At 58.7% G+C, this 27,834-nt stretch overlaps 1 protein-coding gene across 4 annotated transcripts; it reads left to right on the forward strand.

Moving 5' to 3' along the window:
* The first annotated feature begins 870 nt into the window (after nucleotides 1–870).
* Nucleotides 871–26,460, forward strand: CARD10 (caspase recruitment domain family member 10). Of its 4 annotated transcripts, XM_060164908.1 has the most exons (21): nucleotides 871–976; nucleotides 1,149–1,400; nucleotides 2,254–2,391; nucleotides 4,066–4,391; nucleotides 8,081–8,272; nucleotides 9,235–9,390; nucleotides 10,122–10,247; nucleotides 11,366–11,557; nucleotides 12,731–12,865; nucleotides 13,211–13,326; nucleotides 14,101–14,129; nucleotides 14,566–14,689; nucleotides 20,037–20,196; nucleotides 20,636–20,744; nucleotides 21,418–21,661; nucleotides 21,824–21,893; nucleotides 22,927–23,029; nucleotides 24,219–24,377; nucleotides 24,471–24,586; nucleotides 25,041–25,156; nucleotides 25,411–26,460. In XM_060164908.1, the coding sequence occupies exons 2-21, from the start codon at nucleotides 1,166–1,168 to the stop codon at nucleotides 25,646–25,648; spliced, it is 3,084 nt and encodes a 1,027-aa protein (XP_060020891.1). In that variant the 5' UTR covers nucleotides 871–976; nucleotides 1,149–1,165; the 3' UTR covers nucleotides 25,649–26,460. The 4 variants fall into 4 exon arrangements, with proteins under 4 accessions (XP_060020891.1, XP_060020892.1, XP_060020894.1 ...); XM_060164909.1 differs by lacking the exon at nucleotides 871–976 and having other exon boundaries at nucleotides 1,080–1,400; nucleotides 9,281–9,390; nucleotides 10,073–10,247; XM_060164911.1 differs by lacking the exon at nucleotides 871–976 and having other exon boundaries at nucleotides 1,081–1,400; nucleotides 9,281–9,390; nucleotides 10,073–10,247; nucleotides 25,044–25,156.
* The last annotated feature ends 1,374 nt before the right edge of the window (nucleotides 26,461–27,834 follow it).

Here is a 27,834-nt window from a genome sequence, read left to right on the forward strand (position 1 = left end):
TCCGTCTTTTGCAGCCCACCCAGGGGCTGCGTTTTAGTTTGAGGGAAGGTGCGAGAGCTGGCAGTCTACCTGGGGACACTGAGGTCTGGGAGGGCAAGCACTCGCCCGGGTCAGGAGCAGGTCAGAGGCCTGGCTGGGATAGGATCTCCTGCTCCCAGGCAGTGCTCTCACACGACGGGTCCCAGTAGGCCCACAGCTGAGCTGGGCCATAGAAGTGCTCTGACCCTGGGACAGCTCTGGGGGAGAGATCTGGGGGAGTTCTCAGAAGCATGGGAGCCCTGCCCCACACTGCATGGTCATTTCCTGAGAGACGGAGGAGATAAGATTGTGACCGGGTGCGTGGCATCTGCACAGGGTTGGTGTGACACGTGGGTTGTCTGGGACCTTTGAGTCCTGACTACACTGCGCTGGTGTGACGTCGTGTGCCGGTGTGACGTCGTGTGCCGGTGTGACCGGTGTTCCTCTTGCTGATGTGATGTGTGCGCCGTTTGGCCACCGGGCAGGCTGTGTGTCGAGGTGGGCGCCAGGTGCCAGGTGGGAGCCGCGTGCAGGGCGCGGCGGGCGCGCGGTGCGCCGTGGGAGCCGACGCCGCGTGCCCCGCGCGCACGCGAGACGGTGAGAGCTTGCATGTCCCGCCCGCGCCGCCGGGCCCCGAGGCCAGGCAGGTGTGGGCGGGCCATCGGGACCCCGCCGAGCCAGGGCCGGGAGAGCCGGCGGGAAACAGGAAGCGGGGGGAGGCGCGCGGCGGCCGGACGGCGGGGAGCCGGGCGTGCTGGCGGACGTGCGGGTGGTTGGCCGGCCGGACGCTCCTCGGCCCGGGCCCGGGCGGCGATGTGGGGAGGCCGGGGCAGCCCGGGCGGCGGCGGGGCCGGGGCCGGGGGCGGGGCCAGGGGCGCCGCGGACCCCGCCCCCCTGCGCTGGCGAAGCCGCCGCCAGAGCGCTGACCCGGGAGTCCGAGACGGCTCCGGCGTGCGGGGTGAGTCCCGGGGACGCGGGGGCCGGGCACCCGCCGGGCGGACCGGGCGCGGGAGGAGGGGGTTCCGGCGGCGACGGGCGGCTGGTCCTGCGGGCGACGCCCAGTGCTGGGATCGGCCGGCGCACCCCGCGCCCGGCGCCCGCGCTGACCCCCGCTCGCCTCTGGCCCGCAGACCCCGAAGACGCGGTCATGCCGGGCGGGGCCGAGGCAGGGGAGGCCGAGGAGGAGGCTGGGGCCGGCTCCGGGTCCGAGGCGGAGGAGGACGCGCTGTGGGAGCGGATCGAGGGCGTCCGGCACCGGCTGACGCGCGCCCTCAACCCGGCCAAGCTCACACCGTATCTGCGCCAATGCCGGGTCATCGACGAGCAGGACGAGGAGGAGGTGCTGAGCACCTACCGCTTCCCGTGCCGCGTCAACCGCACCGGTGAGCCGTGGGGGGCGCGGGGTCGGGCCAGAGCGGGCGGTGCCGGCCTTCCCTGGGGCCTTCTTCGGGACCGTCGGTCCAAGGGCTCCGATCCCCGGGGCTTCGGTCTCCACATCGGTAGAGTGGGATGGTTGGTGTGCCCACCATCCTCCCTCCTCCTGAACCACAGCGTGACCCAGCGTGTCCGCGGTGCCTAGACCGCGTCTGGATTTTTCTCCCATTTCCTGGGCCCCCCTTAGAGCACGGGGCTGGCTGTAGTTGCCGGTGCGGGCTGGGCTTGGGACCTCCCGATCACAGCGGGTGGATTCGGCAGCTTTCCTGTGTCCTTTGATCTCTTCTGTTCTCTCTGCTCCCCCCCGCCCCCCACTTCTGTGTGCTACACACTCCTGGGAGCGTTTTCCTCAAGGGCTCAAGACCCATCTCAGCTTCCTGAGGGTGCCTTCTCCCATAAGTTGTGCCTTTGAACAGAGCTGGCAGAGGGATGAGGGTCTAATGGTGGAATTTCAGGCGTTGGTCAACGAGAGAAATATTTTTCTTTGCGTTTGGGAATGGAGGGGGCTTCCCTGTGCCATTGAAAAGGCAGGCTGCGTTTGCTGGCCCTATATCTGTGGGGGCCGCAGGCAGCGGCTTGGGGTGCCATGGAGGGGGTAGGTCCTGGCTTTCCTGGCCGTGGCAGACGGGCTCTCGCCGCTGATGTGTTGAGTCAGGCCCCTGTGTGTGTCACCGGTTCAGAAATCTGGGGAACGTGGGCCCTGGAGTATGGCGGGGTGTGGGGAAGGGGGGAGAAAGCAACTAGGCACGGGGAGAAGCCCTCACCTTGACCCTTGGGCACCGCCCCCGCCCCACTTCGCAGGGCGCCTGATGGACATCTTGCGTTGCCGCGGGAAGAGGGGCTACGAGGCCTTCCTGGAAGCCCTGGAGTTCTACTACCCCGAGCACTTCACGCTGCTCACGGGCCAAGAACCTGCCCAGCGCTGCTCCATGATCCTCGGTGAGTGGGTCCGCAGCGGGTGCCAGCGCCTCGGACGCCAGTGCAGAGGTTCCTTACTCCGTCCCTGTCAGGGAGGCACTCCCATTGTCGCTGTTGAACAGATAGGGAAACTGAGGCACAGAGAGAACTGTACCGGTTTGCCCAAGGTCCCCCCAGCAGGCTGAGTGTGGGACTGCGATTCCAATGCAGTTATAGTCTAAGTTCAGAGCCCACACACTTAATGCAGCTCTTCCCCCAAAGATGTGTCAGGCATATGCCAGTTTACAGTTTCTTCTGTAAAAAATTCAAACACTCCAGGAGACTTGAAAGTAAATAGGAAAGATCTTTACTTCTTCCTTCAGCTCTGCTCTGCCGGTATCAGTGTGGCGAGTTTCCTTTCTCTTTGCAGTTATACACACAGACACACACGCAGGGAATCATCTTACATGTCTTGCTCTGTGTTTCACTTTTTCTCAGAACAACTGATGTTTGTGTTTCTTCCACATCTGTTACACTTGTTTTAAATGACTGCGTAGTGTTTATTAGTGACGTGCCAGTCATTTAACCCATCCCCTGTTGATGGACATCTAGGTTGTTTCCAGTTTGCACCATTACAAACAATGCTGGGAACATCCTTCTAGGTGCATCTTTGTGCAAATGTGTGTCTCAGGAGGAGAGGTTCTGAGAAGTCAAATTTCTTAGAGAATGTGTATTTTAAAAGTTAAATCAGCATACATCCCTCCAGCAGTGTATGAGTGCCCATTTTGCTGTACCCTCATTCATCCTGGGGATCATTTAAAAACATTTTATGCAGTCAGATATGTGAAGAATAATGTTGTTTTAAGTTTGTACTTTGTTGAGAGATGTTCACAGCTTACTAGTTAGTCAACCTTGGGCAAATGGCTTGACATTTCTGTGCCTCGGTTTTTCTGGCTTTAAAATGCGTACAATAAATAGTACCTATCTTAAGTGTTGTTGTGAAGATTAAATAAATTAATATATGTATGTAGGCCAAAGAATAAAGTCAATTGTTAGTGGTACTACTATTATTGTTATTATTATTGCTAGTGAGTTGGGACGTATTTTCCTATGTTTACCAGCCATTTTTGTTTTGGGATTTGCCTATTGATAGTTTTTGCCCACATTTTTATTTGGTTGTTTGCTTATTGATTTGTAGGAGCTTTTTATATGTTGTGGCTCTGAGTCATTTGTTATATTTGTTATATTTTCTCCCACTCTGTTACTTGTCTTTTAACTTTGTTTCTTATATCTGTAATCGTTTAGAAATCTCTTATAGCTCTTTGATTTTGTGCCTTGTTTAGGAAGGCTTTCCTGTCCCCAAATTGTAAAAATTGGTTCCAGTTTTCCTTGTAGTGTTCTTCTGGTTTGGGTTGTTCTGTGCAGTCTGTCATCCCCTTGGATTTTATTTATTGACTTTTCAATTTTATAAAATCCCCTTGGATTTTTTTTTTTTAACATCTTTATTGGAGTATAATTGCTTTACAATGGTATGTTAGCTTCAGCTTCACAACAAAATGAATCAGTTATATACATACATATATTCCCATATCTCTTCCCGCTTGCGTCTCCCTCCCTCCCACCCTCCCTATCCCACCCCTCCAGGCGGTCACAAAGCACCGAGCTGATCTCCCTTGGATTTTATTTTATGTCTTTTCTCTCCCCTGCCCCTGGCAGATGAGGAAGGGCCCGAGGGCCTGACCCAATTCCTGATGACAGAGGTGCGGCGGCTGAGGGAGGCTCGCAAGAGCCAGCTGCAGCGGGAGCAGCAGCTGCAGGCCCAGGGCCGGGTGCTGGAGGAAGAGCGGGCAGGGCTGGAGCAGCGGCTTCGGGAGCAACAGCAGGCTCAGGAGCGCTGCCAGCGGCTGCGGGAGGACTGGGAGGCGGGGAGCCTGGAGCTGCTGCGGCTTAAGGACGAGAACTACATGATTGCCATGCGTCTGGCACAGCTCAGTGAGGAGAAGAACTCGGCCGTGCTGCGCAGCCGGGACTTGCAGCTGGCGGTAGGCCCTGGGGAGATGGGGGGTGCTGTGGGAAAGGGGCAGCTTTGCAAAAAATGACGGTCATATGGTCGACAGCCGGTGTCCCAAAGCCACCATCTGTTGCATATTGGACTGTGGGCAAGTCCCTTCCCTGCCCTGTGCCTCAGTTTTCTCATCTGTAACATGGGAGTGTTGATTTATTACGGGAGCATTTATTTCATTGAATTATGACTGTGGTTTCAACTGGGAGCGATTTTGCCTCCCCCCTCCCGCAAAAAAAAAAAAACATTTGGCCATGTCTGGAAACATTTTTGGTTGTCACGACCAGGAGTGTGCTGTTGACATCTAGTAGGTAGAGGCCCAGGATGCTGCTAAACATCTGAATTGCACAGGACGGCCCTCCACAACCCAGAATTGTGCAGCCCAAAATGTCAGCAAGTGCTGAGCCAGAGCAACCTTGGGTTACGAGGATTCCTTGAGTTTAAGTCACAGGATTTAAGACATGTACAGTGCCTGGTACAGAGCTAGTGCTCAAAACCTGGATTATCGTTAGCCGTTGTTATTGATATCATTATTAAGTGCTACTCGATGCCACACAGGTTACGTGCATCCTGTCATGTAATCTCACTAAGGCACCGTGCACCAGGTTCTCATTTTGAAATAGATACAGGTTTAGGATTGTAAAGGGATTTGCTCAAGGCTGCAGGTTGGGAAATGGCACAGCCTGGGTTTGAACCAGGTCCACCTGGCTCCAGCGCTGGCCTCCGCCCCATGATGCTGTTCTGTTTGCTCCTGTCCAGGTGAAATCTCACCTAATTCTTTTCCATCAACGAGTGAGGCCATGCCTCGTACAGGCTGAGAAACTGAGCCTCTCTTTCTTGGTTCCTTACCGGGGCTTCGCATGGGATTTTACTGCTGCAGAGAGTTGTCCCAAGGATTTGACGATGCCCGCGGCACACAGTAGGCTCTCCCCAGTCATACCAGAGAGGTTCCACAGGGGGGATTCTGACCGTGGGATTTGAAGCCCCCGGACCCCATGAGCCTCAGCTGTGGCTGGAGCACCCCAGGGGGTGACAGGTGCCCGTGGGTGATGGGTGGCACGTGTGAGGCTGTCAGCAGGGGTGCACTGGTGCGCTGGAGCCTGCGGCTGTGCGTGCTGGGGGTTTGATGTCTGGGGAAATGAGTCCTGACTGGGGGTGTTGAGGCCACAGGTTGACGGGCCCAGGCTGCCAGGCCTACTTTAGCCTCAGCTTCCTCATCCTTGAAGCGCAAGGTCATGGATGCAGATGACATCACAGCAAGACAGCACCTCCTGTGCAGCAGGCATGGTCCTCTGGGCTTGCCGTCCATCAACTCCTTTAATTTCCCAGCAACTCCATTGGAATGGGGGTTGGGGGGGAACTCTGTTATTATCCCCATTTATGGATGAGGAAACTGAGGCACAGAGAGGTTGGTTGGAGTGCTTTCCCAAGGTTCGAAGATTGAGCATTTCTGACTTTGCTCTGGGCACTGCTGGGAGTGGGGTGGGGTGGGGTGGGCTGGGGGCCGGTGGGGAGAGCCTGCTCAGAGAGGACAGCACGATGGCCACCGGCCCCCCTGGGTGTTGGGAGGGGCTGTGGCCTTCACGGTTGGTCTCACCTTTGTGACTGGGGTGGGGGATGCCCTGTGTGCGTGTGCAGCTGCCTGGAGTCTCCTGGGGTTGGGTAGCGGGATGTAGAAGAGGTGTCAGAGGTTCTCTGTGTGTCTGCGGTTCAGCTGTAGGTGCGCACAGTATGGCCCTAGGGGTATGGAGATCTGCCAGTAGGCAGATAATAGCTGCTTTTTCCCAGTTTAGCGATGGAGGGTAAGGGATGAAATTCAATTAATAGATAAGCTTTTCTTTAAATGTAGCTACCCTACATTTGCCTTAACTTACTGGAGCTTTTTGGCAACAAATTAACAAAGGCTTTGCCGATGGAAATGAACAGAGCAGCTGATGGTGCTTTTCCCGGCAGCTTGGGTTCCCTCCCCCTGTGGACGGGTGTGTAGTGGCTGTGATTTAATACTGTGTTTTATAAGGTGCAAATGTAATGAGCTGTTATTCCTAAGCAACATAAACTTAAAGGAACGAACGCTATAATTTTGTGCTAAGTGAGTTTGTACACCAGGATTAAATGCATCCGTATTTCTTGGCGTTCAGCGGAGACTCCCAGGTGCCCCGTCCCCTGAGCTCATCGGGGGAGCCTGCTGGCCGTGGGTTGGGCGGGAGGCCATGGTGTGTGGCTGTGGTTTGCTGGAGAGGGTGTGACCACATTTGCCCTTGTAACTAGCTGGCTTTCTCTGGCAGTTCACAAAGCGTGTTTTGTGAGGGGAAAGGAATGTGAGAGTCATGAATTTCTTTCTGAGTCCTCTGCGGAGGAGGAGTGGGGGTGTTAATTCGTGGAACGGCCTGACCCAGCCTCCAGACCCTTGCGTGTGTGTGTCGTGGGCGGGGGGAGGAGGGGGTTGCCATGCAGGCTCTGGGGGTGTGGGGCTGCAAGTCCTTTCCAAGCGAGGCCAGGGCACCCCTAGGGCACCAGATGTCAGCATGCCTGAGTATAGCCCCAGAGGTCATTGTGCCCTTTTTCCAACAGTGACTTCATTTTGTGGCCTGCCACCTGCTTCTCCTCTTGTCACTGTCTAGCCATCACAGGTCTAGCCACCTGGACCTGCTGGACACCAGACCCCGCGTGAATTTGGAAAATCACTCTGGCCGAGTGCATTCATAATCCAGCAAACTGGCCATGCATATCTGCCGTCTGCCAGGCGGCCACCACCCAGCCGCCCACCCAGCACCGTTGGCCAGTTTCTGGCTGCCCACACTGAACCGGTGACAGTTGGGGTCCTAGGATTTTATTTAAAGCTGTAAAGATAGCTGCTGTCACACCCTCAGCAGCTCCATAGTTTAAAGGCCTCCGTCCACCTGCTGTCTTGTTTGATTCCTGCAATGACTTTGGGAGGCAGGTGGTGGAGCAGGGGCATTGAATGGGCCTATTTTCCTGATGGGGAAACTGAGGCTCAGAGGCGGTAAGTGACTTGCTCAGGATGACAGAGGGTAAAATGGTACAATTGAAATATGGATCCCGGACTTGGAATTCATGTTGGGGTGAACCAACCTCGTAATCTTCCCAAGTGGAGGCTCTGGTAGGAATATCTTTAAGGGAGGGTGAGACCACATGTGTTCCATGAGTGTATGTTGAGTGGGGAGGCTGGGTGAGAGGGGGACATCCTGGCCCCTGGGCTGGGTGAAACCCTCAGAATCCTCCTCCTCCTTCGTCCCCCACAAGGAGATGAGGAGATTGAGGCACAGAGAGGGGCTGTGACTTGCCCAAGGCCACACTGAGTGAGAGGCCGAGCTGGGCCCAGCCCCTGGGTCCTCCTCCTTCCCCTCCGTTATGCTGGTCCTGTGCACAGTGTCAGAAGTGTGGGACAGAAGAGCGTGTTATATACGGCCCCTCCACCCACAAGTCCTTGAGGCAGATTCCCCTGGGAGGGTGGCTTGGCCTTGCTGCCTCCCTTCCTTCCTTATTGTATTTGTCCAGCCTGTCCCTTCTTCCTAGACGCGTCTGGGGAGGACACCTGCTTGGGCCTCTCTGGGAATCGGGGAGGCACCCAGGAATGTGGGACAGGACCTTTCCTCTCTGGCCTGGCTGGTACTCCCTCCCCGAGCTGACCCCTGTCCTGGGCCCCAGGTGGACCAGCTGAAGCTCAAGGTGAGCCGGCTGGAAGAAGAGTGCACACTGCTGCGCAGGGCCAGGGGGCCGCTCCCTGGGGCCGAGGAGAAGGAGAAAGAGCCGGACAGCGCGGACCTGGTTTCCGAGCTGCGCGCGGAGAACCAGCGGCTGGTGGCATCGCTGCAGGAGCTGCAGGAGGGCCTGCAGCAGGTACGGGGTCGGGGGTGGGGGCGAGTGGGGGCAGTGCCGGGGGGCGGGGGGAGGCCAGACCCTCCTGCTGCTCACTCGTCCCCCTGAGGCCTGGAGAATGAGGAATCTAGATCTGGGGATCTGAGATCTGGATGGAATCCTGGCTGGCCCCTTGTCTTAAGCTCTGAGTGGAGGGCCTTCAGTGCTCAGCTTGCGCTGGGTGTTGAGTCTGGGGTCTGCGGGGGATAGGGGGGTGGGGTCGGGTGGGGCAGGAAGCCTCTAAACTCCCTGAAACTGGGTACCTGATTTTGTGTGTGAGCATTTTTCCGGGGAGAGGGCCTCAGCTTTCCTTGGCTTTGTAGAGGAGTCTGACCCTGGAAAGCTTGAGACCCCTGGGTGGCCCTGGAGCTTGCGCAGGGTCCTGTGGCAGGTCAGTGGCACTGTGGGCCTACCACCTGGCCACTGCTCCTCGTAGGAAGTGGGGGAGGGAGCCGGGGCTCTGGTGTATTTCACAGGGTGGGGCACCGGCTGGGATGTGGGTCTGTGGGCTGGATCTTAAGCCTTCCGTCTACCTCCCTGGGCCAGGCTCAGACCCTGTGAAGACCCATTGTCGGGGTGGGGGGAATAGGCCTCGGAAATATTACCCGTCTGCTGTCCTGGGTGGCAGGTAGGGCCCAGAGCAAGAGAGAACAGGCCTGGTTCTTGTTGAAGAATAAGGTCCTGGTCCAACTTGTCTGAGCACGCCCTCATCCACTTACCTCATTTGTACCCCCAGATGCTCCCTGGAGGGTGGGCAGGGCTGTTGGCGCCACACACACTCTACAGAGGGGGAAGCCGAGGTCCAGAGAGGTCAAGGCCCTTGGCCAAGGTGGCAGAGCTAGTAGGGTGGGGATGAGGGCTGAGGGCTGTTTGTCCCCCTTACCCCACACTCAGGGTGGGCCCTGAGCCAGGGGCTGAGGCAGCCCTGAACTCTGACCCCACAGGAGGCAAGCCGGCCAGGGGCCCCAGGCTCAGAGCGCATCCTCCTAGACATCCTGGAGCATGACTGGCGGGAGGCGCAGGACAGCAGGCAGGAGCTGTGTCAGAAGCTGCACACCGTGCAGGGGGAGCTGCAGTGGGCCGAGGAGCTGCGGGACAAGGTAGTGTCCACATCTCCCCCCTCCCCTCGCACCTGCCTTGCCCCCACCTGCCTTCTTCTTTTTTAACATCTTTGTAATTGCTTTACAATGGTGTGTTAGTTTCTGCTTTATAACAAAGTGGATCAGTTATACATGTACATATATCCCCATATCTCTTCCCTCTGGCGTCTCCCTCCCTCCCACCCTCCCACCTGCCTTCTTGCTAACCGCCTGGGGAGGGCATCACCAGTTTACTTCAGCCAGCCTTCCCCCAGCATCCGCTGTACGCCAAGTCCTGTGCCAAGAACTGTGCATTCATTTGCTCTCAAATATGTATTGAGATCGATGGGTGAACGGAACAAAGGTCCCTGCTCCTGGGGAGGGCAGATTCTAGCAGGGGAGACAAACAGGACGCCATACACGTAATCCGCAGTCCATCACCTCATGTCACAGAGGGCGATGAGTGCTGTGGAACGAGTAGAGCGGGGTAAGGGGACAGATTGCACTTGAAATGGGGAGGCCCAGGTTGGCTGGGACGGGGTTGTTATCCCCATTTTACAGATCAGGCAGCTGAGGCCCAGTGAGGTGATGTCAGTCAGTGGCCCAGGCCACCCAGCTGGGGAGGTGGGCACTCATTACTGGGGCTCAGGCCTCTCTCCCTGGACCTGCTGGACACCAGCTGGTTAGCTGCCCCTGTCCCCAGCCCTGGGGTCCGGCCTGGGCGTGTCCCACCCCGCTCCGCCTGCCCACAGTACCTGCAGGAGATGGAGGACCTGCGGCTGAAGCACCGTACGCTGCAGAAAGACTGTGACCTGTATAAGCACCGCATGGCCACCGTCCTGGCCCAGCTGGAGGAGATCGAGAAGGAGCGGGACCAGGTGAGCCCGGCCTGCAGTGTGCCCGGCCCTGGTTTTCGTCCAGGGGAAGATGACGAGAGGCAGACAGGACTGGAATTGTAGACAGAGATGAGCAGTACCCTTATCAGTTTAGGAGGGGACAAGTAGGCCAGGAGAAACAGACAGGGGGCCTGAGATGTACCAGCCCACCCCCTCAACACACCTGCCTCACTGGGCTCTTGTGACAGGTATGAAAGTTGGTCCTGGCGGCCTTCGCATCTGAATCCCTTGTTCTCCCTGCCTCAAGGGCAAGGCCTACACAGTGGGAGGTACTTACAGATACTTGCTGGTGAAGAAATCCTCAAAAGTTCTGGCTCCCAGGCCCTGGGTACCATAGCCCTCATCTCCTGAGGCCATAGGGTAGGCTGAGGACCTCGGGCCAGTTCCTCCGGGCCCGCAGCCCTCCTTGCGTGAGGCTCCCCATGCGGGAAGGGCAGGAGGTTTTGTCCTTGGACCACGTTTGAATCCCACTAGAGGAGTTGAAGTGTACACGTGAGAATGGGCCTCAGGATCCCCTGGAGGGCCTGGTGAAAACGCAGATTTGAGGTGTCATCCCCAGACATTCTGATTCGTGTGGTCTGGGGTGGGCTCAGGGATGTGCGCTTCACCTGCCTGCTCCCAGCCTGTGGGTCTCTGGCCCCAGCTCCCTCTGAGACAATGGGTAGCAGGTCCTGGCCATGGGCCCAGCTCTCAGGGACCCTGGTCTTCACTGTGGGGAAAGGCACTTTGGGTGCACTGGGCTGGATTTGAACCCTGAAGGCTGGGAATAAAGACCCCTGCACCCAGTGGGTCCCACAGAAGAGTTCTAAGTTGTTTTGGGGAAACGGTACGCGCCTGGACTCTGCAACTCTGTCCCTGCTGGCTTGGTGTCCATGTCTGTAAAATGAGAATAGTGAGAATCTCTAAGTCGGAGAGTTAGTGTGAAGATTAAATGAGCTGATACTTAACACAGAGGGCCCGGCACCCAGGAGGTCCTTAAGAAACATTAGCTGCTGTTCCTGTTGCCACCCCCGCATCTGAGAGGTCAGAGGCCAGGACAGCTGAGCCGATGTGGCTCCTTCAGCTGCTGGCCCAACACCCTCCCTGCCCTCTCTCACCAGGCCATCCAGAGCCGAGACCGGATCCAGCTGCAGTACTCACAGAGCCTCATCGAGAAGGACCAGTACCGGAAGCAGGTCCGGGGCCTGGAGGCCGAGCGGGATGAGCTGCTGACTGCGCTCACCAGCCTGGAGGGTGCCAAGGCCCTGCTGGAGGTGCAGCTGCAGCGGGTCCAGGGTGGCCCCTACCTCAAGGTGAGCAGGGTCAGGAACCCAAGCTGGAGCTCTTGGCCAGGGCGGGACCTGGTGGGAGAACTCAGCCGGGGGTGGGGACAGGGGGGACCCACTGGGAGTCCTCAGCTGGGCCTGGGAAGATGCAGGTTCTGGGAGGAAATACGTGGGTCTTGGCTGGAGCCCTCACCCAAGGTCAAGAACATGCCAGTCTTGGAGGGCCCTGTTGGCCAGGGTGGACAAAATGTTGCTCGGGTAGTTGTGGGTTGGTGTATCAGGGAACAAGACAGGAGCGTGGGAGTCTCTGGGTTTCTGGAGTTGCACCTGGGGCACAAAGGATAGTTTGAAGCCTGGCTTAGCATATACTTGGAGAAGCCCGGCTGCCCGAGGGCCTGTGAGCATCTTAGAATGCAAAATATGGGCCCTAGAAGTCCCTCAGAGACCAGCTAGTCCAGTTCCCTCATTGCACAGGGCCCAGAGAGGGTCAGAGGCTTGCCCGAGATCACACAGCCAGCCAACGGTGGAGCTGAGCCCCCAGATCCCTTATAAACCAGACACTGGCTCTCAGATCTCTGCCTGGAACTCTGCCTTTTCCTATCTTGGGTTTGCTTAAAGATGATCAGTTGAGTTTAGTGCTTGAAGAAATAGAACAAAGGAAGTGTGAATCTGTGATTTCTGACTTTTAAAAATCCTCAGTGGCTTTTAGGTAAAGGCAAAACCCCTTACCGTGCCCTAGAGGCCCTACAGGGTGCCCCTCCGCCCCTGAGCCTGGTTCTCTCGGTCTCAGCCTTTTAATTCCTGGAATGTGTCACAGTGCTGCCTCAGGGCCTTTGCACATACTGTTCCATCTGCCTAGACCATCCGCCCCAACTTTCACACCTCCTTATCCTTGAGTTCTCAGTTCCAACCACACTTTCTCTGGAAAGCGCTCTTATGCCCCCGGCTGGGTGGGGCCTTTGAGTGCCTTCCTCACCCTGGCTACCTTCCTGCCTGGCCCTCCTGGCCGCTGAGCCTTACTTCCTTCATCTGTCTGCTTGTTTACAGCTTATCTCCTCCACTAGGGTGTGAGCTCCACAAGGGCAGAGATCCAGCCCTCCTTCCCCACCACATCCCTGTTCCCAGCAGGTGTTGAGAAAATGGCAGGGGCTGGCCCTGGCCCAGGGCTGCTGACCTCTCCCCACCCACTTCCTCTTCCAGGCCTGCGCCTCTTCCCATTCCCTGTGCTCCAACCTCAGCAGCACCTGGAGCCTGAGCGAGTTCCCCTGCCCGCTGGGAGGCCCTGAAACAGCGGGGGAGGCGGCTGTCACAGGGGGATCTGAGCCCCACACCTCGGTAAGACACCTGCCCTAGCCCGGACATGGCGGGTATGGATGGCCGTCGTAGAATTACTGACACGTAGAGTACTCTCCAGTTTGCTGACAGTTCGGTTTCACACGAGAGGAAATCGAGGCCCACGAAGGCCAAGTGCCTTGTTTAAGCGCGCGCAGAGCCAGCTCAGTGCTGGGCCTGGGCCTGGGCGCCGGGAGACCTGGGGAGCCACTCACATGCCCATAACCTTGCAGAGCCTACCCCTCGGCTCTGGGCCCTAGTTCCCATCTGTGAAATGGGCACAAACTAGGTACGATGAGTTGTGGGCAGGTCCCGTGGGGGTGATCAGGCCCTGCTGTGGCTTTGCAGGAGGAGGCCACGGACAGCGAGAAGGAAATCAACCGGCTCTCCATCCTGCCCTTCCCCCCCAGCGCGGGCTCCATCCTCCGCCGGCAGCGGGAGGAGGATCCCGCACCCCCTAAGAGGTAAACAGCTTCCTCCCAGGATCCCTGATGCCAGAGTCAGTTCCAGGCTGTCACCTCCCTTTACTGCCCTTAAATGGCTGGAGCTCTGGAAACCCAGGTTGCAGGAGTCATAGGCATGAATGAGGTCAAAGGGCAGAGTGGGCTCAGTCCCTGCTGAGCACCTTGACATGAAAGTCACTGGAGGTCAAGCCTCAAAGATCCTTAATCCAGGGGGAAGCCTGGGTGGTTCAGGGCTAGGAGACATGGAGGAAGTTCCCGGGGGTCAGGGACCTCAAGCAAGAAAGTCAGGCCCCAGATTCAAGCAGCAGCAGAAAATGGGGGCCAGAAAAACTGAGCCGTATCACTGATGGCAAGACGAAGGGCAGGAGACGCCTCCTGGCATGTGTCGCCCGTCATGGGCTTGGTCCGATGGATGAACTTGCCATGATAGGTGTGTGATGGGGAGATCATGGTCTAGTGTTGGAGGGAGGCAGAGCCCAGAGTCACGAATGACGAAGGTAGAAAGTGAGGCTGAGATGAGGCGTGAGAAGTCAGGGCAGCCTTCCGGGAGGGGGTGGCATTAAAGGACAGGCTAGGGCATTCTAGGTGGAAGAGCCGGGCAGAGGTCAGGATGTTAGCTTCTCCTGTGTGTTTAGGGGACTGGGTGGCACGAGTGCACTGTGCCTGAGATCCCTCCCGGGGTCTAGCCTGCACGTGCTTGGGGGTTGCAGGACATTTGGGAGGCACCGGAGCGCCGTGCTCAGTGCAGGCCCCTCTTGCCCTCTCTCTGCGCAGGTCCTTTAGCAGCATGTCGGACATCACAGGTAAAGACTCCGTGGGGAGGGCTCATCTGGGGGCCCACCTGAGGGCTATGCTGCCTGCTCTGCCCTTGGCCTGCGTCCCCCTCCCTGAGGCTTTGCTGTCCTCTGGCCAGGCGGGGAGGCTCTGCTTGGGAGGCCCTGGGGGAGTTGCTTCCCACCTCTCACCCCGAGCCCACCCTGGTCCTCTCTCCTGGTCCCGGCTGTGCTCTATGGGGCTCCTCAATTCCAGCCTGTCCTCCACCCTCTTCTGGGAAACTGAAGGGTCACCCTGGCCAGCCCGGGCCCAGCCCTGAGCCCCGTGAGTCCAACATGTTCCAAGGGCCTCAAACCTGCCAAATCCCCAGGCCTCTGGGCCATGGGCCATCCCATGAGGGGCTCAACCCCGGGCCCTACCCCATGGCTCAGTCTGGCACCCCTAAACCTCACTCCTCCTCTCCAGGGAGTGTGACGCTTAAGCCCTGGTCCCCTGGCCTCTCCTCGTCCTCGTCCTCCGACAGCGTGTGGCCTTTGGGAAAGCCGGAGGGCCTTCTGGCCAGAGGCTGTGGCCTGGATCTCCTCAACAGGTACTGCAGCTGCCTGGGGGGGGGGTGTGTGGAGCTGGGGGCTAGTTCAGGTTCCCAGAGAGGGGCGAGCAGGGGCGAAGCCTTCGCCTCACGGCTGTCACACCATTAAGGTCTTTAGACAGAGTCACACGTTGGATTCACATGCCGTCACCGCCGCTTATCGTCTGGGAGACTTGGGCTGGTCACTTCGCCTCCCTGGGCCTCAGCTTGCTCACTGGCTAGAGGGCCACAGTGATGTCTTCCACAGGTGGCGTTCGGAGGTTTAGGACTCGTGGCAGCAGAGCCCCCCACTTTGCCAGGCGCGTGGTGGGTAGATGGTAGCTGTTACTCGTGCTGCTTGCCTGTCCTCGCGGCTTGGGGTTCCCAGCAGGACTGAGCCTCCCAGCACAGTTCACGCTGAGGGTGGGGTGGGGCCCCTGCAGCTGGGCTGGCCCCAGGCCCACAGCTGAAGTCATGCATCGCCTCGGCCCAGAGCGTGCTGCAGGCCGTGTGCTCTGTCCGTCTCGGTGGATGCGTGGTCTCCCTGCTCAAGACTGTCCGTGATCTCAGGAGGGCAGGAGATGGAGGAGGCCGGTCTGAGAATGTGGCCTTTGAACTCAGGAGCAGGCATGGGGGTGCCGCTGGGTGACGTGGAAGAAGAGAGAACAGAATCTGTTCAGGGATGGACCTGGAGTTTGGTGGTGACTGGAGCGTGAGGGTGGGGGAGGGGAAAGGCGAAAGGCTAGGGCAGGCTTTGTGAGTCAGGATGGGGAAGTGTGGATTTTGGCTTCTGCACCCTGGGAGACCTGGTGGTGGCTGGGGGAGCTTAGCTATTACTAAATGCAGGGCCGGCTGCTGGCTGCCTTACAGCATTCCCTCTGTCCTGGGAGGCAGGCGTTATTATGATTACCCCTGTTTTGTAGAAGAGGAAACCGAGGCTCAGAGAGGTTAACTGACTTGCCTGAGGTCACACAGCTGGGACGTGCCAGGGCCAAGGTGCAGAGTGACCTGATCAGATTTGGGTTTTGGAGGGGGCATAGGAAGTGCTGGTGTCAGAGCTGGAATGCGGGGGATACTGATCCCAGAGTGCAGGTCACAGCAGAGCCAGGGGCCTCCTGCCTCCTGGAAGCAGCTTGGCCAGGCCCCTGCCCCCACTCTCACCCTCCGGCACAGGGCCCAGTGCGACATTGTTTCTCACTGTGCAGGACGTGCTTCTGGGGGAAGGGGCGGAGGTGCCTCCCTTCCTGCCTGCCTCTGCCCTTCCTCCCTTCCTCCGCTCAGGCCTGCAGCAGGGGTCCTGGCTGCTGTCCAGGGGGTGCTGGGATGCAGCAGAGGGAGCTGGAGGTTCTGGCCCAGCCCCCACCTGGGCCCCATGATCACGTGGGGCCACCTCTGCCGCCCACGAAGTTCCTGGGGAGGAGGGAGATGGGGGAAGAACGAAGACTGAGGTGGACCGGGAGAGAAAGGGGTGGAGCGATGGGAGGTCAGGGACTTCAGCGCCCTCAGGGACTGGCCAGTGCTGTTTGCGTGTGTCCTGGGCTGGAGGCAGGGTTACAGCTTAGAGCACAGGGGGAAGAACAGACTTGGGAGCCAGCTGAAGTCCAGGCTCTGTCACTTGCTACTGTGGGGCCTTGGGCAAGTCATTTACTTTCTCAGTGCCTCAGTTTCCTGCTCTGTAAAATGGGTTCACAATAGTGCCTGTCCCCTGGGGTCATTGTTGGGGGTTCCGGTACTCCTCCTACTAGAGCTCTTAGTACAGTGCCTGGCTCGCGGCGAGCGGGAAGCTAGCTCTCAGCTGTTATTATTGGTGCTGTTGTGGCTTAACCCTCAGGGTAGCCCTGCAAGCCCCATTATACAGATGAGGAAAATGAGGCTCAGAGTCAGGAATGTGTCCCGTGGCCACTTGGTGGTGGAGCTGGGGATTCTGTTGTCCCTTCCTCCCGTCGAAGCTGCTTTAACCTCGCACCCGTGTTGAGTGCCCACTGTGCTCTGGGCATTTCAGCCCTCTGCTCTCACCTGCCCCTCTTGGCTCCCAGGGCAGGATGGGAGACATGGATGGACAGGCAGAAAAAGTGAAAGTGAGGTGCTGAATGGGGAGGGCACTGGGAGAGTATTGGGGTGCTGTCTCCCGGGCAGGGCCACCCCTGTCCGCGCTTGTCACGTAGACATTGGGTCTCCAGCACTGGCCGACCCTGCACAGGGAGGGTTTGGATAGGTCATCACCTGACTCCACCACTCACCACGTGTGTAACCTTTGTCAAGTTATAACTTCCCCAGGGCCTCAGTTTCCCTCTTCTCTAATGTGGGGGGAATAACAGGCGGCTCCTGAGGGTTGTCGGGAGGATTCAGTGAGGCAATCTGTGTGACATGCTTAAGTGTCAACTTCAAAGGTCCCTGGCCTGCCTAGGGATCTTCCCACAGTGCCCTGGGGTAGGGCAACACTCATCCAGGCCACTTAGCCCATCACTGCTCAGGGCTGGCAGAGTGAAGGACTTGGCCCCATTCCCCTGTGACCCAACTCCTGACCTGACACTGGGGAAGTATCCTGGGATCCCATCCTTTCCACCCCCCACAGGCAGGGTTGGGGTCAATCAGAGTGTGCTGCCTGAGACCCAGGAGTCCTGAGAGGCTGGAGCAGGCAGCCCCTGCCCCCTACGCATTCTTTTCTCTTCCGAACCCACTTGTCTGCTGAGGCCTGGGGCTGAGGGACCTGGCCTGGACCCTGCCCCCAATGAACCGCCAGGTAGTAGCCTGGGGCTGTGGAGGCTCAGAGAAGTCACTTGGTCCCTTGGGGAGGTGGGCAAGGGCATCCTGAAGGAGGAGATGCCTGAGCTGGGTCTCAGTGCCTGAGCTGGGTCTCAGAGCAGCAGGAATTGGCAAGAAAAGCCTGAAAACCTGGGGTGGCTGAGAAATTGCCCTGATCCTGGAATTACAGGGAGGGGAGGGGGCGTGCTTAGGCAGGGGTGGGTGGCGAGCAGGTCGGTCCTGGAGGGCCTGGATGCGGGCTGCCCGCTGGGCCCTCGACTGGGGAAGCTGTGATGGTCAGTTGTCTGTGGGTTTGAAATGGGTAGGGAAATGGGGCCACAGAGAGGTGACTAGTCCTGAATCGCACCTGATGACAGTGAATATCTATTATTGAGCACTTAGATTCACTGGGCACTGTTCCAACAACGTCCCATTTTTTTTTTTAAAAGTAATTTTATTTTATTGATTGATTGATTGATTGGCTGCGTTGGGTCTTTGTTGCCGTGCACGGGCTTTCTCTAGTTGTGACGAGTGGGGGCTACTCTTTGTTGCGGTGTGCGGGCTTCTCATTGTGGTGGCTTCTCTTGTTGCGGAACATGGGCTCTAGGCACACGGTCTCAGTAGTTGTGGTTCGCGGTCTCAGTCGTTGTGGCTCACGGGCTCTAGAGCACAGGCTCAGTAGTTGTGGTGCGCGGGCTTAGTTGTTCCGCGGCCTGTGGGATCTTCCCAGACCGAGGATCGAACCTGTGTCCCCTGCACTGGCGGGCGGATTCTTAACCACTGCGCCACCGGGGAAGTCCCACGTCCCATGTTTTAACTCATTGAGTTGTACAATGAGGTAGGTAGATGCAGGTGGGACTGCTGAGAACGAGGCAAGCAACCTGGCCGCCTGGCCCCAGAGTTCCTGCTGGTGCCCTCCATGCCACTTTTCTCAAACTCTTCTGACCACAGCCCTCCACGTGAGAAACCCAGTACACGTGCCTGACGCGAAAGGGTTACAGGAAGATAGTTGGATTTACTTGAAGGGAGGCAGGCTCATGTTTTCTATTCCGTTCCGTTAAAAAACAGTGCTGGTCATGACCCAGTGAATTTCACAACCCATTTAGTTGGAAGGCCCTGCAGCCCTCTGATTTCCACCTCTACCTGCATTATCTCTATATGGGACCCTCACACCCACAGTGGGAGACGGGTGCCGTCATCGTTCTTGCTTTAGGGATGCGGGGACAGAATCAAGTGGCCAGCTCACTTGTCCAAAGCTAGGCCACAGCGAATGCTGGGGTTGGAGCTGGACTGTGTGGCTTCAGCCATCGGGCCATTGCGCAGCATAGCCAGGCCTGGCCTCAGGCCTCCTGTCTCTGCTGAGGCCTTTCTGTGCCACACTGATGTGGCCAGGACAGTCCCGGGGCTGAAGGAGCCTGTAAAGGCAGCCCTGATGCCTCTAGCACCGTGTCTAGCCCCAGCCCCTGGGGCCTGGCTCTCTGTTTGGACTGAGGGGGCAGGAGCCAAGTCGGACTCCCCAGGGCCAGGGTTCCCCCCCTGCATGGGTGCTGATTGGGTTCAGGTCTTTGCAGCCTTGCCCACCCCGGGCTGGCAGCAGGGGGCAGTGTGGCCCTGTAGCTGCAGCTGCCAGGGTGGGTGGGGAGGCGAGTGAACGCCTGGGTTCTTCCTGGGCCCCCTCTCCAGCTGGGGCACACCCATGGACCCTGGTCTCTCTTCTTCCCCAGAACTGTGGGGGTCCATGGGGAGACTTGTGGTCAGTTGTCACTTAGTCTGGCCACAGGGCCTCACCACTTCTCATCCGGGGACACGCAGAGCGCTGCCATGATGGGGGTTTGGTGACTCACTGCCCATGAGAGGAAGGCCAGGCGCCTTCATTCCGAGCCCTCCATAGGCTGGCTCCAGCTCGCCTTTTCTGGGAGTTAATTAGGGCAAGGAGCTTAGCACGGTGTCTGGCACATGGGAAGCACCCAGGGTTTCCTGCTACTATTATTGTTGTTGTTATTAAGTTCTTCCACACTGTATCCTGTATCCTGTCCTCCACACCTTTGCCCATGCCAGCTCTTCAGCCTGGAGCCGTGTGCTCTCTGTTGGGTCCCGAAGTGCTTCTGGTTTTCACCATGATGTATGTAGCCCAGCTGCTGCTTCCTCTGGGAAGCCCCTCCCCTGTGTGCTGCCACTGCCAGCAGTAACCATCTCTGATCTGTTGTGATCTGAAGGTGGCCTCCCGCCCTAGACTATGAGCATAACAAGCTTATATTAGTCATCTGCTATGTGCCAGACACTGTGTCTGGTGGTAGGGATCTGAACATGACAGCAGGCTTATTCTCAGGGCGTTCTTTCTGAGCGAGGCAACAAATGGGAAAATACAAAAACGCGGGGCTTCAGCAGGAAGCTCCGCCTCACCATGTGCAGGGGTTGGGGAGGGAGAGGTCGCTTTTGACCTGAGCTTTGAAGGATGAGCAGAATTTGCCAGGCAGAGAAGAAGGGGGTGGGCATTCCCTGCAGGTGCAGTGGCCCGAGGTGGGAGTCATGGCATCCTTGGGGAATCACTATGGTTCTCCAAGAATGTTGAACTGAATCAAAATACTGAACGCTAATTCCCATCTCCTTTCTCTCTTCTCAGGTCTCTGGCCATCCGACTGTCTGGCTGGAGCCCCCCGGGGGGGCCTGAGCCCCAGGACAAGGGCCTAGATGGCCTGTCGTTCCTCGGGGACAGCTGGTCTGGGGCTGTCGTTCGGAGGGTGCTCTCTGGGCCAGGATCGGCCAGGGTGGAACCAAGAGAGGTGAGGTCCCGCCCCTCTGAGCTGGGGGCGGGGTCAGTGCTTTAGTTGGGGATGGATACCCTCTGATTGGTGGATCTAGGTCACTGGGCGGAGTTTCTACGGATTGGCCGAAGCTGAGGCGGGCTCAGTGACTAGCGGCTGGTTGCCCCGCCTCAGCCAGCATCAAGTGAAATCTGATTGGGCAGGGGCTGGGAGGTGGGGCAGATTGACTGAACCTGGACACATTCCCCACCCTTACACGTGGGAAAGACCAGACTGAGACAGGCTGGGTGAGGAGGGCAGTTGCCAAGAGCAGTGTCTGACTGGGCACCACCCTGTGAGGTGGGGGCAGCTGGATTTTGAGACATGGTCACCCCCACACCCGATGTCCTCCAGCCCCAGGGCTGTCTCCGGAAGCCCTGGGAAACTCAGTTCCCTCCCTGCCTGGGTTTTCTCCCAGCCAAGGGCAGAGGCAGCTGGCTTGGAGCGGGCAGTCCTGGAAGGCGAGGCCCAGCAGAGAACCTTGCCCTGGAACCAGACATCCACACTCCCTCTGATGGACTTCAAGGGTAAATCTGGCCTGGGGGGAGGGACCTAGAAGGTCAGAACTGAGGGCCCAAGAGAAGGCTCATCTGGTCCATAGTGTGGGTGGGACAGCCAAGGCCTGAGAGGGGGGTGCTCCGCCTCCTGACCCCTGGCAGTTCCCTTCCCTCCCACACCCCTGCCTTCTTGCCGGTTGTCCTTGTGCCCTTCCTCTGTCTTGTCCTCAGTAAACAGCTTACAGTGAAAGGAGCACTGGATAGGAGTCCAGAGACCTGGGTTCGGGTCCTGGTTCTGTCCCGAGTGGGCTTGGTGGCTTTGGGCCAGTCCCCCACCCTCTCTGGGCCTTGGACTCTCACTTTAAGAAGGGGAAGGTGGGGACTTCCCTGGTGGGCCAGTGGCTGGGACTCCTCGCTCCCAATGCAGCGGGCCTGGGTTCGATTGCTGCTCGGGGAGCTGGATCCGCGTGCCACAACTAAAGATCCCGCATGCCACAACTAAAGATCCCGCATGCTGCAACTAAGACCTGGCGCAGCCGAATAAATGAATAAATATTAAAAAAAAAAAAAAAAAAAAGAAGGGGAAGGTGGGGTCCTGGCCGCTCAGGCCTCGAGAGGGCCACATCTGTGGCCTCTCTGAGGCTGATGCCTGACTTTCCCCTCTCCTTATCCTCCTTGCTGCCCCCTGCCTGTCCATGCCCAGCCTGCCAGTCCTTCCATGAGGCCCTAGACGCCTGGGTGAAGAGGCCGGGGGCTGAGCCCTTCTACATTCGAGCCAACCTCACCCTGCCTGAGCGGACCGACCCCCATGCCCTGTGCGTGAAAGCCCAGGAGATCCTGCGGCTGGTGGACCCGGCGTACAAGCGGCGGCAGGAGTGGTTCTGCACGCGGGTTGACCCCCTCACGCTGCGGGACCTGGACCGGGGCACTGTGCCCAATTATCAGAGGTGACACTTCCAGCAGCCCTGGGAGCTGGGACTGGGATGGGGGACTCTTTCTCCCTCCTTCAGTCCCTCGCCATCCTCTGGGACAGGAATGGGGGGCTGGAGGAGAGAAGGTGAGGGGCTCCCCTTCTCCCTACAAACGCGTGACACGACCCCCTTACACAGAGCCCAGCAGCTCCTAGAAGTTCAGGAGAAATGCCTGCCCTCCAGCCGACACCGGGGGCCCCGCAGTAATGTAAGCAGGGCTGGGGGGGCAGGGCGAGGGCCTGGGGAAGGGGTACTGAGGGGGGCCCCAAAAGGGAGCGGACAGGCTCCATTATCCGGGAGCTGGGGGAGGAGACCCCCCCCATGCTTGGTGGCTCGTCTTCCTGGTGAGCTTCCTGGTTGCCTCTCCACCCAGACTGGTTGATCCTCTCCGATGTGTCCAGCAAAGAGAACAACAGGGCTGCCGTCTGGGTAGTTGAGAAGGGGAGGTGAGGAAGTGTGCCCGTGTGTAGGAAGGAGCATGTGTGGCACGTGGTGAGCACTTAACGGAACAACAGTCACACCCCTTCTCTAATCCCTGGACCAGGGCTGGGCTGGGTGATGGCCCCCACCGTGCGCCTGGGCTGAGTGAGGCTCAGAGAGGTTAAAGCGGTCTCAAGAGCCCACGGTGCTAGAGAGAAGGTGGAGAGCCTGGGCTCTGGAGCCAGGCCACCCAGATTTGCATCCCTGCTCTGCTCCTTCTCAGCCTGTGACCTTGGACAACCACGAGACCCCCCCTTGAGGCTCTGTTTCCTCATCTGTAAAATGGGGGGATTATGCTGCCTGCCTCTTGGGTTCGTGCACGTGGGATCTAGTTAGTGTCTGTCACGTTGTAGGCTTTCAACACCTGTCAGCTATTGGTATAATTAGTGCTGTCCATATTGGTTTCTGTAATCTATCTACCCAAGGTCACATTGCTAATTCATTGGAAGAGACCCCAGAGTTTGTCTCTTATGTCTTATTCTGGACCTTGGTTTTTCAGTCTTTAAAGTGGGGGCAGACCTAAGGCTCCTCTAGCTCTAACTGGGTCTGACAGTCTTGCTTCCCTTGGTCCCTAGTGATGGTTGCCCTTCCCTGCCTCGGGGGCTGTGCTGGGCCGGGTGGGGGCAGGGGAAAGCCTGGTGGGGAGGGGGCTCTTGTGCTGACCCATGAGCCTGGACAGTAGTGGCAGCGGGGCCCTCTCTCCCTGAGGGTGGGATGGAGCTGAGCTCTCAGGTGCCCCTCTTTCCCTACCCGTTCCCCAGCTGAAGAAGCGAGCCCTGGACCAGCTGCGGCTGGTGAAGCCCAAGCATGTGGGGAGTCCTGCTGGGGACTCCCCGGAGCAGCTGCTGCTGGAGCCCTGCTCAGGTGCGTGCGCAGGTGTGAAGATGCAGCCCGCGCTGCTTACGGGGCCCAGGAGTGTGCACATCTGGGTGTCCTCGGCCTTGGTGGGCCCTTTGGCCTGGAAGGGCCTGGGTTCCGGTGGGGGGCAGGGCCCATGCCAGGGGCCTGGTGGGAGATGGGCCACCAGGGTTGAGGGAGCTGTCTATGTCCAGGTGTGACTGTGGGTCTGGGTGAGTTTAGGGCACGCACGAGCACGGGCCTCTCCTTATCCTGCAAAGCATGCGTAGCTGTGTTTCTTGCCTGTGTGTGGTGGCAGGTGCCGTGACGACCCCAGAGGGAGTTTCTGGAGGCAGGAGGGTGAGGCCTTGGGCCAGAGAAGGGAAGAGGGGCTGGGGGAGCCCAGATGAGGGAATAGCAATTCTGAGGGGCAAGGAGGAGAGGGTGGTTAGGGAAGACTTCCTGGAAGGGAGGTTGTTTGAACTGGGGCCTTCACTGATGAAGAGTTTGCGCCAGGCAGAAGGCACAGCTCGTGTGAAGGCTCAGAGGCATGGCTGCATGTACTGTGTTTGGAGGACACTGAGTACAGCAAGTGCATAACTCTGTCATGTGTGTGGCAGTGAGGAGGAGAGAGGGGAGAGGGGAGGGGGAGGGGGGAGGGGTCCCCGGGGGAGGGGGAGGGGTCCCCGCCTACCTGGGGACCTGGGAAAGCATGACCTGGGCTCTGAAAGGAGAGTTAACTGGGCCACCCCAGGGCATGCAAAGGCCCTGTGACTAGAGCTGCTGAGCTGTGAGGCAGGAATGGAGTCTGTTGTGAGGGGCACTTGGCTCGCGGCTTCTCCAGGCCCCGGCAGGTCTGGCTCACCCACGAGGAGGATGTGGTTTTCTTCCTGAGAGCTGTGGGGAGTCACTGGTACGTTGAAAGCAGGGAAGTTACAGGATCTGACCTCAGTTTTAAAGCGTCCCTGCAGCTGCTGAGAGGATAATGGCCTGTAGGGGACAAGGGTGAGGCAGGGGATGGGGCGGAGTCTCCTGCGAGGGTCCCAGGTCCCAGCGAAGAAGGGGGCAGCTCTGCTGTGTGTAGGAGGAGCAGCAGGGCTTAGGAAGGGAAAGAAGTTAGGGGCCTTGAGAGTATCAAGGGGCCTGGCTGCCCCAGGAAAGAGGAGCTGGGGCCCTGCCTGCACCCCCATCTCTTCACACTGCCTTCCCTGCCCAGAGCCAGAGCGGAGCCTCAAGCCCTATAGCCTGGTACGGCCCCTGCTGGTTTCTGCCCTGCGGCCCGTGGTGCTCTTGCCTGAGTGCCTGGCGCCCAGGCTCATCCGCAACCTCCTAGACCTGCCCAGTTCCCGGCTGGACTTTCAAGTGTGCCCAGCAGGTGAGCCTGCACGCCCGGAGAGGGGAGGGCTGGGTGGCACCCTGGGGCAGCCAGGCCCACTGGCCCTTCGTTCCTACCTTTCCCTGCCTGTAGAAAGCCTCTCTGGGGAGGAACAGTGCACATCGTCAGCGCCCGGAGCCCCCAAGGCCCGACCTGCCACCCCTGGGCTGGGCAGCAGGATCCGTGCCATCCAGGAGTCTGTCGGGAAGGTAGATGCTTGGGGTGGGGCGGGGGGTGCCCTCTGGGCCCAAGAGCAGAGTCTGAGTGCAGAGTGACCCTGGGCAAGTCCCTTTCCTTCCGTGGGCCTGTTTCCTCACCTGTGAGATGGGTGGCCTGGGGCAGTCGACCTCATGTGGGTCACCCTGGAGAATTTGGCTGGTATATTTCACCTGTTTGTCTTTGCCTTCAAACTTGCCTCTTCCCTGGGAGCTGGGGCTGCCGGGGTCAGCTCCATCCTACAGATAGGGAGGCTGAGGTCCAGTGGAGGGAAGTGACTTATTTCCCTGGGTCTTGGCCCTTCCCCTCCAGTTCTTTCCTTGTTGCCAAGGTCCCCCTGGATGCAGAAGCAGGACCCTGTAGGGGGCTGTGTCATGGGGCCCAGTCAGGGGGCAGGGAGCTTAGGGTCTCTGGCCTGAGAGTAAAATGTAGCCTTGACCCCCGGAGAAGAAGCACTGCCTGTTGGAGCTGGGTGCTCGGGGCGTGCGGGAGCTGGTCCAGAACGAGATCTACCCCATCGTCATCCACGTGGAGGTGACTGACAAGAATGTCCGGGAAGTCAGGTGAGATGGGCCGGGAGGATGGGAAGGACCCCAGCGCTTCCCCCTCTTTGGGTGCCTGTGTCGCTGTCTCTGTCCTTCTATCTCCATCTCTTCCTCTTCTCCATCTCTTTGCTTGCCTTCTGTCTCTCTCTCTGTCTCCCGCTGTCCATCCTCTCCCTCTGACTCTCCTGTCTTACTCTGTCCCTCTCTCTCTGTCTCACTGTCTATCTTTATCCCCCACTCTGACCACCGCCCACCTTCCTCTCTCTCGGCAGGGGTCTGCTGGGCCGGCCGGGCTGGCGGGACTCAGAGCTGCTGCGGCAATGCCGAGGCTCGGAGCAGGTGCTCTGGGGGCTGCCCTGCTCCTGGGTGCAGGTGGCGGCCCACGAGTGGGGCCACTCAGAGGAGCTGGCCAAGGTGGTGCGTGGCCGCATCCTGCAGGAGCAGGCCCGCCTCGTGTGGGTGGAGCATGGCAGCGGCAGAGGCGGCTGCGGCAGCAGCAGCGAGGCCTGAGGAGTCCCCTCCGACGCCTGTGCGTTCCTCACGCACTTCAGAAACGGCCCCCGGCGGCGGGGACCCTGGTGTGTGCAGTGGAGCTGGGTCCTCCCCATCCTGAGCCTTCCTAGACCCTGAGACGCTCGGCGTGGGGCCCTTGGCTCTGGGCTCCGGGCTCTCTCACCCGGAGGAGCCCCCGGGGCAGAGCTCCCTCCCATCCCTGTACTTGCTGCTCTGGGCCTTCCTGTGGCCCCGTGTCTCCACGGACCCATCTCATGGGTCTCATGCACACGTCTGTGTCCTCTCCCTCGTCGCTCACCTTGGAGCATCTGCGTTCTCACCCCTGTGCACTGGTTTGCACACCCAAGTTCCCATGGGGCCGGCTCGCGTCTGCCCCTCCCCCTGGCACACGGGGTCTCCGGGCTCCACAGCCTCTTCTGCTCACAGGAGCCCTGAACCCGTCATGCGTGGTGCCCACCCGTCCAGCTCACATCTCTTGCGTATACCTCCACGGGGGCGTTGTGGCTTCCCGGGTCCACTGTCACCTGTGCCCCTCGTGTCTTCCTGTCACACGTGTGTCTGTGGTTCTCCCCTGTGTAAATATCATGCCCCCACCCCCGTGACCCTTGGGCACTGACCCGCGTGTGTTCCTGGTGAGCACGCCCAGGACCATGTTCTCACGGCGCCTGTACCCGGCCCTGCCTCCTGGAGGGACGGCCGGGGAGGGGGCCGGCTGCCCCGTTACCAGAATGTACAGCTCGTAGATTTTTAACGGGCCTTTTTCACTTAGAAGCTGCACATCATGGAGCATTAAACAGTTTGTCATAGAAGCTGGTGGCGTTTTGCTTGCTTGCATCCCTGGCCCGGGGCCCCCTTTCCATCCCCCGCACTTGTTGCCACCACGAGCTCAGGTTGATACCACCTTTCAGGTTCCCGCTCTCCCGTGGGGAGGGTCAGATTTCGCTCCTGACTCATCCCGGAGCTGCCTGCCATCTGTGCTGGCATCACCTTACCTGCCCCGGAGTGACTGGAGGAGGGCCCCACAGATGGGCCACCCCTGCGCTCAGCTCTGCTCGTGTCTGATCATCAAAGGAGTGTCCCCTGGAGTGGGGATGCCAAGCCAGCAGGGTGTGGTCTTAGGCTAAGGGGCCCAGCTGATGACTAAGGGCAAACCCTCAGTGTATTACCAGGTCCCTGAAACTGCTTCACTGGACAGAATGATCACCTCCAATGGGAGAAATCTAGGTGGCCTCACTGCAGGAGGTGCTGCTTGTGCTTGCGTTGTGGGATTCCTTTCTTCAGGAAGCACCTATTGGACTTCCATGCCTATATGTTCTTGGTCCTCCTGTGACTGTCCTCAGTCGCAGTGATGAATTTGGGCAGGCTCCTAGGAGGTTTTGGGGGAGTGGGTGTACTAGTTGGAGGGAACCTCAAGAGCAAAGGCTCAGAGGCAGAAAATGGGTTGAGATTGGCCACCTGGGGCGTGGTGGGAAATGAGGCTGAGAAGTCCAAGTCCAGGGGTCTGGGGCTGCTTAAATTGGAGGCCAGGCTCGGACACCAACTCCGCAAAGCCTGCCTGATTCTCCCAGCCCTTGGGAATTCTCCTGGGCCATGCCATGCTCTGCTTTGTGGCAGGGTGGTGGGTCTCTGTGGGTGGCTCTGGGCTCCCTGGCCATGGAGACCGGGTCACGCTCTTTTGGATAAACAAACCTCCCCACTTCCTTGCTGTGTGCCTGGCCTAGTGCTTGGTCTATGGACATATGAGTCTGGGTGAAGATGCAGGAGCCCAGCAGCTGGTCCCATCTTAGGTGCCCTTTCTATGGGGGTGGAGAAGCCCACCAATTCTTTAATCGTCACCAAGTCTTATTTTTGTCCCCATCTGACAAATGAAAGTGAAGTTCAGAGAGGTGAAGTAACTTGCCCAGAGTCACACAGCTAGGGAGAGCCCCAATCAGGATTTGAACCCTGGTTTGTGTGGCATGAAGCACGGGCTCATCCCTTGGTGATGCCATTCTGAGAAGACAGACTGTGAAGGGGCCTGGCACGGGGCTGGCCCATAGAAGGGTGACTCAAAAGGGTTGCTTTTCCTTTCCTCTTCCTTTGTGGGGCTAATGCAATTCACCAGCCATCTGGTACTTTCTTGTGTTTAATTAACAAATATTGATTGAGCTCCTACCATGTGCCAGGCACTGTTCTAGGCACTG

The sequence above is a fragment of the Lagenorhynchus albirostris genome, chromosome 11 (assembly GCF_949774975.1).
Source record: "Lagenorhynchus albirostris chromosome 11, mLagAlb1.1, whole genome shotgun sequence".
Lineage (NCBI taxonomy): Eukaryota > Metazoa > Chordata > Mammalia > Artiodactyla > Delphinidae > Lagenorhynchus > Lagenorhynchus albirostris.

Coding starts and splice junctions, on each gene's coding strand:
- CARD10 (XM_060164909.1), top strand. CDS start 1,166: ATGCCGGGCGGGGCCGAGGCAGGGGAGGCCGAGGAGGAGGCTGGGGCC. Junction 2,392..4,065: donor GCGCTGCTCCATGATCCTCG/GTGAGTGGGTCC, acceptor TGCCCCTGGCAG/ATGAGGAAGGGCCCGAGGGC. Junction 14,690..20,036: donor GGCCTGGATCTCCTCAACAG/GTACTGCAGCTG, acceptor CTCTCTTCTCAG/GTCTCTGGCCATCCGACTGT.